The 12,264-nt window shown below is 45.1% G+C and overlaps 1 protein-coding gene across 3 annotated transcripts; it reads right to left on the minus strand.

Annotated features, from left to right (window-relative positions):
- Positions 1-1,315: 1,315 nt before the first annotated feature.
- LOC133902141 (uncharacterized) lies at positions 1,316-6,234 on the minus strand. 3 transcript variants are annotated; one of them, XR_009906834.1, is made up of 5 exons: positions 6,057-6,234; positions 5,708-5,851; positions 2,654-2,991; positions 1,593-1,635; positions 1,316-1,554 (listed from the first exon to the last, which is right to left on the minus strand). XR_009906834.1 is itself a non-coding variant. In XM_062343735.1 (5 exons), the coding sequence occupies exons 1-3, from the start codon at positions 6,174-6,176 to the stop codon at positions 2,680-2,682; spliced, it is 576 nt and encodes a 191-aa protein (XP_062199719.1). In that variant the 5' UTR covers positions 6,177-6,234; the 3' UTR covers positions 1,316-1,554; positions 1,593-1,613; positions 2,654-2,679. The 3 variants fall into 3 exon arrangements, 2 of the variants coding, with proteins under 2 accessions (XP_062199719.1, XP_062199718.1); XM_062343735.1 differs by having other exon boundaries at positions 1,593-1,613; XM_062343734.1 differs by having other exon boundaries at positions 1,316-1,635.
- Between the last annotated feature and the right edge of the window lie 6,030 nt (positions 6,235-12,264).

Consider the following 12,264-nt stretch of genomic DNA (forward strand, 5'->3'; position numbering starts at 1 on the left):
TTTTCTTTCAAAAAAATTATCAATCACACATTATTAGCCTTCTATACTAAGACATATAACCTAAGGGAACGTATGTATGTATATATACAGGGCACCACTGGTCGCATAGTAACTTAAGGGGCGTCACGGATCGTTAGAGAATAATCCAGTTGGGTTTACGGGTAGCCAATTCACACCCAAGAGTTATATACTCAAAAGGCCGGCAGTAGTCTGCAATGGCTGGACCCTTGTCTGGCTAGGTGGAGATATTGTATATAGGTTAGCAAAAAGGCTTTGTTATTTTAGCCAAGCCACATATCAAAGGAAATGTGTGGAGCGTGCTAGCTACATGCGAAAAACTTGGTTAAGAGAGTTGGTGGGTAAAATGATACACTTCTACAAAGTAAAAACGTGAATGATCACTCCTCGCTTTCGAGATGGAAGTTATGTTCGCGGTGGGAAAGGGCCTATAGGAGGCACGGACCCCCATGATACTAAGTGGATAGTAGTTTTCCTAATTTCAATGAATTACAAATCTATTTTGTATGATTCCTCCTTGTTTAATCCCCTTGGTCAGGTACATGTAATTCTTGTTTCTATTACTCGACTTGTTGAGTACCTACTCAACATGGTTACATGGAGCCAGTAGAGGACTAGCAACGATCTCGACTTGGATGATTTTGATTTCGGAAACCAAGTTCAATCCATCTTCTGATGGGGTTGATCCAAAAGAATAGAAGGCCAACGTATAGCAAGAGCTAGACGTGAAGTTGAAGTCTAGTAGTGTTTAATTAGTGTGTTGTAGTTTGAATGTAAATAGGTTTGAAATCAGAACTGCTTGGCAGCCGTACGTAATGTGCATACCTTTCAAACGGTCGTATGTAAACTGCTCTTATGTAATAAACTATCTATCATGCTTCTGAATTGTGCTACTCTGACGTGAGACGTTTTCCTCGTAGACAGGTCGCTCTGTCTATTCCCATGCCGGTCTCTTCTTCACCTAGCAGTAGGATGCTAGAGGCCCTGTTCCCCATGGCCGGCTGCACTTGTCGCCACGGGAAGGAAACAGTGAGTGTTGCCTTCTCCATCCAAGAAAAAGGATAATAAAAGACTACAAGAAGCCAAGCTTTGGCCAGAGGAGTACCGATGCTGTGTCAAATATCAGACAAGGCGATGCTCCTCCTGCTCGGCCTCCAACGCCAGTTGGCACACAAGCCGATGCCGGCCCAATACACGGCCGAAAAAAACTTTTGACCATACAGAAACGGGAAAACGACATTTCATGTAGCCAGAAAGTCTAAAATAGCCGCTCGAAATAAAAAGAAGGTCTACAATATCAGCACTCAAATAGATACTTCTATCGCGTAAACTGTTATTTTTCAAAGATGCATAAACTCCCTAACATTTCAAAGCCTAAATGAACATCATCTCAGTTGCTACAAATGTGTTACTACAATCGAAGTAAATAGCGGTACATGCTCCGCTTACATTCCTCATGCAAATAGCAGTTCTCAATTTTATTTTCATACTTCAACTAAATTGCTACCCTCATGTAAAAGGCTTCAGTAAGTCAGTTCGTCAGGATACCTAAAGCCAATATTATGATTCCTGAATCGTAGCAGAGCATCATTGACCTTGTCAGGTTGATATCAGCCACTCCAGCAAAATCAGAAACCAGGATTAGCGAGCAGAACAAGCAAAAAAAAAAATGTTACAACATAGTTCAGAATTCTGACTTTAGAATAACGTAGGTCATAGGATTATTCTAACGTAGGTCATAGGATATATGGCAATCCTGATATGGGGATCAGCAATATTAGGGACATCATGTCCAACAAGAAACTGGCATTTGGGTTTCTGCTTTTAAACCCTGGAATGTGACCTACAACACTGTTGTAGGAACTAAGCTTAGTTCAGTTGGTTGAAGGTGTGGATGTACGTCTAGACCACTTAAGTTCAAGTACCCTTGGACACAAATCCGGGTGCCTATTTCTATTTAATATAAAGCCACCTAGTTCCTCCTAGGTTAGTCTGTTTTTTCGTTCCAAAAAAAAAGACCTGCGCTACTATAGCATAGAATGAAAAATCATCACAATCTCTTTTTGTCAGCAGTACCACTAGTACGTGATTTTTCTCTATCCCATATTTTCAGCCCAGTACTCATTCTCACCACGGCACCAGCATTCTCCGGAGCATTTTTGTTTGGCAGTATACTGGCATGTCTGTGTGTCAGAACTCAGAACCTTATTGATTATCTTTTAGCTGCTATGTGCTCATGGATTTTCCCTCAAAAAAGGAAAAAAAAAAAAGCTTGTAGTTGCTATAACGTAAAAGCATGCTTATGAGCTTTATGGCCTAGTACCTTGTTTATGTTGACAAGGGCATGCATAACTTCTTGAATTTTTTCATTGTATTTGTGTTTTGGTTCACAAAAAACTAGAGAACATCCTTTTTACAATAGTGCTATATATGAATGAATGTAATAAGTCTTGCATTCACTGTTCAATCTGTTCAATATCTGTGTTCATAACTAAGGAGATCATAATGACATTGCGAGCATCGTCCATCATATCAAAAGCATGAGAATGACAAGAGAATCTAAGTTATTGAATATTTATAGCAATTTGGTTGCTTACGATGACAAAGTAAGGGAGATCAGAGATCGGACACATACCCAGTTAATAGGATGGGCATACCCATCTATTCGGGCCACTTCCTCTTCCGAAGCAAGCCTCCTCCTAGACTCAGAACATGCACATGTTGTTGACCAGTAATTTCTTCCTCATCTTCTGACTCACTGAGCCATCCATGACACGGGCGCCTTGTGCCACCAGTTCCTGTAGCTGCAGGAAGGGGAAGTGGCACTACAGCATCCAGAGCGGGTGGTTCAGTGAAGATAGGGTCCTCCACTTCCTCATCTGGTGACTCAGACTCAGCTGGTACCTCATTATGTACCTCTAAGATTGACAAGTTGTTTTCTGGCGGTGCCTCGTTCACTGCTGGTTCCAGGTGCTGCAAAACCCATCGAGCCCATTAATAGTTTCACAATATGCATATGCATCGACTAGATAAAAACAGAAACCATAATAATATATTAATGATCGAAGGTCTTTGTTTAGAGCAAAACATCAGATTATGTCATGGCAGCTTGTTTACATATTTGAGTTTGTTGCATCGTGCAAGAGTTAGAATTGGCATCATCCCATTGAAGAGCTTCACAACATGCATATGCATTGTTAAGTGGATGACAACAGAAACCATAATCACATATTAATGACCCAAGGTTTTTGTTTAGAGCAAAACATCAGATTATGTCATGACAGTTTGTTTACATTTTTCAGATTGCTACATTGTGCCAGTGTCAATATCGATATCATCTTTGTAGTGTAAGCGACAAAGGTCTTGAAACATTGTAATATCGAAGTCAAGGTGATACCCAAGATAAATTATTGCACAAAAACGAAACCACAACTATATTTACTTTAGCATCATAAGATTTTTCATTTCCCATGGTTCGCATTAGGCATTTACTATTTAAGCATTCAAATGCACGTAAACACATATAGAAGGAAGCTTGCTGGTTCAAAACCAAGGTTAACATCAACTGGAAATCATTTGGTGGTCATATCAGTTCTTTCAGCATTACCCACCATCCAGATGTTCATCGTGAAATAACCAAAATGGATTGTCAGACAGGTTCCAAAAGATACGAGAAAGGGTTTGGATACAATGACGATTGTAGTCAGTTGGCACATTTTGAAAGAGAGAAACAATTGAGTAGTTCTTCCAGAAGAAGGGGCACAGTATCAGCTAGCTTTAAGCATCAGACAAGAAGCCTCGAAGTGGAGAATATGCGCAGCAGGTTGCTTGCAGTACTTAGGAGTGTAAACTTTCGTGCTAGCTACAGTATAACCTATTTTCGTTTCCTGGTTTGAGGTTGTAATCCTTCAAGTCCGCATATGCGCGGTGGTTGTATGAACATTTTTCTTTTAAATACGAAAATACTTAGCTCTAAAAAGAAATGGATTGCAAGATACTCAGGTTCCCAACTTATATCTGGTCAGATGGGACTCCTGTGGACAGGTAGTAACATAGTAATGGGATGCAAATGTAATGGAACAGGTAACAACATCGTATCAGGGCGCAAGATGTCTTGGTTTGCTGGACAATTAATCTACTTGTTCAAATTATCAATATGGTATGTTACACTGCAGACTAGATGGCTTTGCAGCAGTGAGGCAAATCGGAGTAATCATGGATGGGTCTTTCGGTATCAGTGGATAAGGAAGTAGAATGACTTTACGAATTATCAACATTAAACCGTATTGGCAATGGTAAAAAGGCCATGCATGTCTTAAGACTATAAATGGCTACCACTCTTTAACGAATAATTTCGAAATAAAAAGTCTTTCTTCTATGAATATATACTATACTATATACTAAAGCTCCAAGGATCGGCGAGCACTCAGGGCATCTGGGCACTGTAATTTCCTGTAGCGTGTCTCTGCCAGGTAGGCCTCGGCTCCGACGCCAGCTCCCGTGACGCGTGAAGCCTAGAGACGTCCAGCGTCTTCCCTCCGCGAACCCCAGTCGCCGGAACAAAAATCGCCGCTTCCCCCTTCTTCCACGTTCCGCCCACGCCCTCGATCCGTCCGCCTCCTCCTCACCCTTCCGCTGTCGGTGCCCCCGCGTCCCTACCCTTCATGAGCCACCAAATCGAAACCCGCCCCACCCCCCCCCCCCCCCGGCGGCTTCCTCCACCGCCCCACCCCCCCCCCCCCCCGGCGGCTTCCTCCACGTGCTCCCTCATGGTCTTCTCCATTGAACCGCCGGGCGAAGAGAAGGCGGGGACGGTGGGGAGGTGAGCCCCGAGGGGCGACTGCGCTGGGGCACATCCTCGCCTCTCCCTGCAACGGTAGCCGCTGTCGTCCGTGAGCTGCTCGCGCTGGTGGCGTCGGCTCCAAGCTAAAGGCTGTGACTCGGTAAATCCGCCCCCCCCCCCTCTCCCCCTGCCAGATCTACCGCCCTCTGCCACACCTCCCTTCGCCGGCAACCATGGATGAAGGATGAGCCTAGGAGCATCACCACCGGATTCACCTAGGAACCGAGGCCCAGCCAAAGCAGCCTTCTTGCTGCCGCCTCCCCCCCCCCCCCCCACCTAGCGCCCCCGACCACCGCCGTCATCATCCTCGCCCCTGCCCCAACCCTCCCTACAAGCCGTTCTCCACCACCCTGGCCACAAACCGCCAACAATCCATATTGTGAGAAACCAAGTTTGGCATGTGCAAATGCTATATTCTTCCCTTTGTATAGATGTTCTTCTTACGCAATGAAACCAAATACTGTTTTCTTATAGTATCTCCCCGATATAACCCACTCTACCCACTTTGTCTCATCCATGTTCACCATCCATGCACCACAAAAAACATCACTACATGGGAACGGGCGTGGCATAGCGTGCCAATCTGCCTAGTGTCAATCTATCTCCCTCGAGTCTTGTTTCTCTTAACATAGACACAGTGTTAAAATTAACTGGACGATGCGGGCACCCGACAATCAATACAAAATTACATATCATAAGAGTAGAAAGCACAGATCAATTGATGTCAAAGGAAGAAAAAGGCAGCAAAAAAAAGCAGAATGGTAACATGACGAAATGGAGCAATAACCAGGTGAAATGGAGCATGAAGCGAGATAGACAGAGGAAATAAAAGAAAGGAAGAATCACCTGAGGAGGCTCCTCCTCCTCATCCTGGTGGTTGTGCTCCGGCAGCAGCAGCTTCTCCTGCTCCTGCTTCTCGATAAGCTTCTCTTGCACAACGTAGTAGCAGCCTTCCTCCAGGAAGGGCCAGGCATCAGGGCCGCCGTACGCCTAATGAATCAATCACCCCCCCCCCCCCATGGCAAGAATCAATCAACTAATTAACTAGTGCATTGAGTCACACGCGCAATTCATCTCCTGAATTGCAATACTCCCCAAAAAGATTGCAATTCTTGAACCACAGTCCAGAAACAAAACCCTACGGTGCCGGCCACAATGTTGCAGGAAAAGGAAAGAAACGAGGGTCCGGGCTCACCTCAAGGAGTTGAGCGATGGCCTTGCGGACGTCACGCGCGGGGAAGCCCATGGCGGCGAAGTGGTCGATTGCGGCGTCGATCCGGCGGTCGCCCTTCTTCGGACGACCGCGGCGCGGCATTGCTCTGCGTCTGCCTCTTCTTGGGGTATCTGGTTGGTTCGTTGAGGCTTTTGCGTGGTCGCAGTTATGAACTTGAAGGCTGGGTCGGAGTGGCACGCGGCTCGTCCGTACTGCCTGTGTTCCTCTCCTTTTTTTTTCAAATTCGACTGTCATGGTATCTTCCTGTGTGGACCTTTTATCATTACTAGTCGGATTGGCACACCTGATACACGTTTACTTGATCTTCCAAAAATAATATGATAAATTGATTGGTGGAGTTTCGATGTTGATGATCTAAAGGCTCTGATCAAGACAGATCGAGAACCCTCGCAACCACTATATTATTACTTCGTGGTTATCAACCGTACCAAAACGCGATTGATCTCGTCAAAAAGACTTTTCCTGCAAGCGAATCAAGATACAAGTAAGAATAAGTAGATGCAATCTGAATATTACTAATTACTAATGAAATATTTAAGTTGGAGTTCCACAAATTGAACAAGCGGCGAAACTGTATAAAACAAAATAATTTAAGCAAAATCCGAGCCTAAACTACGATGGCTATTGTGTATATATAGGGGGACGTGAGGAGGTCGACATATGGTTGTGCAGCCATAGAAAGAGGCGTACATAAACTTGACTCCGACACGATTTCCAAAACGGTGGCGCAACATCTTATTTCTTTGACTCTAACTAAACTATAAAGAATATTTGATCGAGCTCATATCCATTAGAAATGACTCATCGTAAGTTCTCCATAATGTTCAAGATTGGTTAAAACGGACTTCGTATGAGAGAGTTATGCCCGTTTTACGGACGTACTGTCCTACAACTCGATCACGACCACGACTAGAGCTCAGCCTCGAGTCCGAGTAGACTTGGGCTTCGAGGGGTGACGTCCGGGTAAGATTGTGGTACTTCTTCTACATTCCTAAGCAATAAAAAATCATAATAATTTAGTAAAAATCTATCCAAAAAAGTATGAACAGCAAGAAACGAGTTCACCTGGTGGTCTAATTATCGTGCATGTGCTCTTGCAATTGGATCTTGTATGATTTAAGTATTATTGACGATATTGATCGTATCCGAAGGAGCCATGGGCTCATCATCCTCCTCCTATTGAATTGGAGTCGTCTCAACTCAAGCTCTTCTTTTTCTCCCGAGTAGGACTTCAGATCTAAAATGTTAAATATGGGACTAACCTCAAAATGTACAGATATGTCCAATTTTTATGTATTGTCATTGATTTTCTCAATTATCTTAAATGGTCCATCAGCTCTAGACATCAATTTTGAATTTCTTAGTTCTGAAAATCTATCATTCCTCAAATGCAACCAAACTAAATCACCCGGTTCAAATTTTATTTCCTTCCAACCTTTATTTCCAGCAATCCTATACTTTTCAGTCATACTCTCTATATTCTTTTTAGTGGTTTCATACAACTTAAGTATAAATTCAGTACGTTTCTTAGCATCTAAATTAAGTCTTTCAAATTTAGGCAAAGATAGTAAATTAATAGGAGCACGAGGATTAAATCAATACACTAACTAGAACAGACTTACCTTGATGGTAGAGTGTACCGATCTATTATAAGAAAATTCAATATGTGGTAAACGTTCTTCCCACATCCTCAAATTCTTTTCTAGAACTGCCCGTAACATGATAGATAATGTACAGTTTACAACATTTGTTTGACCATCGATTTAGGAATGACACATAGTAGGAAATAACAGCTTTATCGCCAATTTATTATAAAGTGATCTCCAAAAGTGACTCAAAAACTTTGTGTTACGATCTAAGACGATAATATTAGGCACTCCATGTAGTTGAGTAATTTCACTGAAAAATAAATCAACTATATTTGTAGTATCATCGCTCTTATGATAAGGTATGAAATGTGCTATTTTAGAAAATCTATCCACAACTACAAATATGTTATCCCTCCCTCTCATTGTCCTAGGCAGTCCTGAAACAAAATTCATAGAAATATCCTCCCATGGTACACTAGGAACAGGAAGAGGTATATAAAGACCATGTAGATTTAAGCGAGATTTAACTTTGTTGCAAGTGGTACAACTTAAAACACAGCGCTCCATGTCACGTCTCATCTTGGACCAAAAGAAATGAGCGGCCAACACATCTTTAGTCTTCTTTGCTCCAAAATGTACCATCAATCCTGCTTCACGCGCCTCCTGTAATAACAAAAGACGAACGGAGCTAGCTGGAATGCATAGCTTGTTAGCACGATAGAGCAATCCGTCATTCAGACATATTTATTCCATATTTTCCCTTCTTTACAATGTTCAAGCACTTATTTAAAGTCTAAATCAGCAGTATACAAGTCATTAATGGTCTCTAAACCAAAAATCTTATGATCAAGTTGAGATAACATAGTATAACACCTAGAAAGCGTATCAGGAATCACATTGTCCTTTCCTTTATTATGTTTTATGACATATGGAAAAAGACTCAATAAATTCCAGCATACTATTTATTCAGTTTAGCTTGACTTCTAATATGTTTCAGAGATTCATGATCAGAATGTATAACAAATTCTTTGGGTCATAGATAATATTGTAAAGCTTCAAGCACACGAACTAAAGCATACAATTCTTTATCATAAGTGGAATAATTCAGACTTGACCAACATAATTTCTCGCTGAAATAAGCAACAGGTTTACCTTTTTGAATCAGCACACCTCCAATTCTAATCCCACTAGCATCACATTATAGTTCAAAGGTCTTACCAAAATCAAGAAGTTGGAGCGTTGGAGCAATGGAGCATAGGTGAGTTTCTCTTTCAACAACTTGAATACTTGTTCTTGTGCAGATCCCCATTTGAAAACTACTCCTTTCTTTGTCAACTCGTTTAATGGAGCAGTAATGGTGCTGAAATCCCGCATAAATCGTCAATAGAAACCCACAAGACCATGAAAGCTTCTCACTTGTGTAACAATCTCAGGAGTTAGCCAGCTCTTTATAGCTTCGATTTTTACTTCATCCACCTCTATTCCCTATGGAATAACAACATAGCCAAGAAAAGAGATTTGATCCGTGCAAAAGGTGCACTTTTCGAGGTTACCAAACAAACGTGCATCTCTCAAAGTATTAAAAACAGCACGTAAATGATCAAAGTGTTGTTCTTTTGTCTTGCTGTAAATCAAGATATCATCAAAATATACCACCACAAATCTTCCAATGAAAGCACGTAAAACTCCGTTCATCAATCGCATGGAAGTACTAGATGCATTAGTTAACCCAAAAGGCATTACTAACCACTCATATAAACCAAATCAATACCCGTGGTCCAAAAGGTTTTGAATTTGTCACTGAATTTTCTCAGTCTCTTCCGAGTTGGTCCTATATGCAGTACAGTTTGGCAAAGTTACTCCCAAAATCAAATCAATTTTCAATCCCTCGAATAGGTGGTAATCTCGGGGGTAACTCAGCTAGAAATACATCCATAAACTTCAACTATGTTTTCAGCTATCTCTTGTTCACATTTTACAATTTCAGCAGGGGTTAAAGGTAGAAAAGTTACTTTCTTTCCTTTATGCATAAGGGTGTACTTATTATTTCTACCGTAATATGTTGCATCAGTATCAAACTCTCATGGTCGTCCTAGTAAAAGAGAGCATGCTTACATGGGAACTACATCGAAATCAGCTCAATCATGGTATGAACCAATAGAAAAATACATCATAGCTGTTTGCATTACCTTCACCTTACCACTGTTGTTGAACCATTGAATATGATAAGTGTGAGGATAGTTTCTTGTCGGCAAAGTAAGCTTCTTATCATATCTAAACTTATCAAGTTGTTACAGCTTGCTCCATCAATAATGACTCGAACATAATAATCTCTGACTATGAGGAACATCTGAAATATATTGTGGCATTGTAGCTGTTCCGCTTGCTCTATTTGAGTGCTTAACACTCGCTGCATAATAAGGGTCCGATAATCCTCCATGGCAGTGGTATCGAACACTTCCTCATGGTCGATATTCGTCTCACGACCATTCTCATCACTTGCATGGTTAGCTGCAAGAGCAAATTCATCATCAACATCACTAGCACTTACATATCCGTCGTTGTCGGTGTATTCAGAACCAGGGGTCCCTAAGTCCCGAGGCCGGGCCGGCCATCCACCACATGTCACCACCCTGCAAGGTAAGAAGAAGCTAAGTCCCGGGAGAAGGTGCTCGGGGCCGCCACCTCTGGTTCCCGAGCACCCTAGTTCCCCGATGATCCGCAGAGCCCAAATACCAAGAAGGAAGTGCTCGGGAGAGAGTGCTCGGGGCTGCACGTGGCAGCCCCCGAGGACTCGGTGCCCCGAAGGTCCCACCGAAGTGCTCGGGAGAGAGTGCTCGGGGCTGCACGTGGCAGCCCCCGAGGACTCGGTTCCCCGAAGGTCTCACTCAAGTACTCGGGGGAGAGTGCTCGGGGCTGCACGTGGCAGCCCCCGAGGACTCGGTTCCCCGAAGGTTCACGCAAGATCATTCAACGACCCGAAGGGTCCCGTCGTCAGGGTGTCATCCAGTCAAAGGCCCAATGCCGCATTTAATAGGCACGCGCGGTCTGACATCCTGACATCCTGACATTCTCAGCTGCCCACGCCCCAGTGTCAGACCCTGCCATGCACTGGCAGGGGGGCGTGGGTCTATTAAATGCACGGGTCCCGTCCCGTTTCATCCAGGTGCCTCAGGATAATGTTGCCAGAATCGAAGCGCTCCGCCTGCCACCCTGCCCTGGCAGAAGAACAAGACAGGGTGGGCGCACCGGGCACCTCTGAGGCTGCCCGGTGGGCCCCCTTTATGGCGCCCGAGGGCTTCCACAGTGGCGGGTGGTCGGATGCGCGCCGCATTTCTCCACCGCCCCTGTCACTTCGCCAAGACGAAATGATTGCGCCTTTCTCCGTGGCACCTTGGCATTCGCATCCCCTCTTTCCCATTCAGGATATGTTGAGGTCGGCGCGCCTATAAAAGGAAAGGATGGAGAACACGTAAAAGAGAACCCAGACCCCCCGACGAACAAGACCGAAGGAACCGAAAGTGTGTGAAGAAGAGGACGCAGACGCTCGAACCAGCTCAAGCCAAGCTAGAACACGAGAGCCCCAAGCTCTTTGTAAACGGCTCTCCCCTTAGAACCAGATACATCTTTGAAGAATTCCCTTCAAGGATAAATATAGCGCTCACACAGGAGTAGGGTGTTACGCCTCCGTGCGGCCCGAACCTGTCTAAACCCCGGTGCACCCATCTTTTCCTCGCATTAGGGCAATCATCTCCCGCCAGCCATCGCATTTGTTTCCGTTCCCACTTATTTCCCAAACAAGCTTTTCCAGGATCATCCCCCAGGCCGAATCTCTAAAAAGGGGTCTCCCGGGATCCCTGCGACAGGAGTTCACCCTCCGACAGCTGGCGCGCCAGGTAGGGGGGAGTATCCCTGGATTGTTTGTTTTCACTTTTTTTTCCCAGGAAAAGATGGCCGGCGGGCACCGTCTCCAGCGTCCCGGCTCCACTTCCAGTGACGGAGCGTTGCCCGACGACCGAGAGAGCCCCGTCGCTACTGCGTACCAGCGGCAGCCGCCATCCACGTGCGCGGTTTTTCCCGCGCAAGGGGATCAAGGCGCTGGGCCCAGCAGGGCCGCCGCCGCCGCTGCCGACGTACTTTTCGACCCCCAGCAGGTGGTCGGATCCCCGGCCGCTAGGTCCGCCTCTGGACCACGTCGGGTGCCGCCTCGGCGCAGGCTCGCTTTCAGCGAGGCCAGCCCAGGAAGCGCGCTGCTTGCAGCACATGCTCTCCTTAGGCACCCGCCCGTTCAGGCCACGCCAAACACTCCGGAAGGCCGGTGGATACAAGATGTCGTCGCTTTGGTCGGCACTGCTCGTCACCAGGTGCAGGCCGGGAGTCCTCGCGCCACTTCTCAGCATGGTGCCGCCAGAGCCGGCTCCTCAACGGGCAACACCCGCACTGGCCGAGGGGTCTCCAGGCGGAGCGCCGTCCCCCTGGTCGTGTCTGAAGCCCGGGACCTTCATTTACACCTTGATGAGCGGAGGGGCCACGAGGATGCCCGAGTTACTCTCGAACGTCAGCGGGAGACCCGACAGGGG

This window comes from Phragmites australis, chromosome 20 (assembly GCF_958298935.1).
Source record: "Phragmites australis chromosome 20, lpPhrAust1.1, whole genome shotgun sequence".
NCBI lineage: Eukaryota > Viridiplantae > Streptophyta > Magnoliopsida > Poales > Poaceae > Phragmites > Phragmites australis.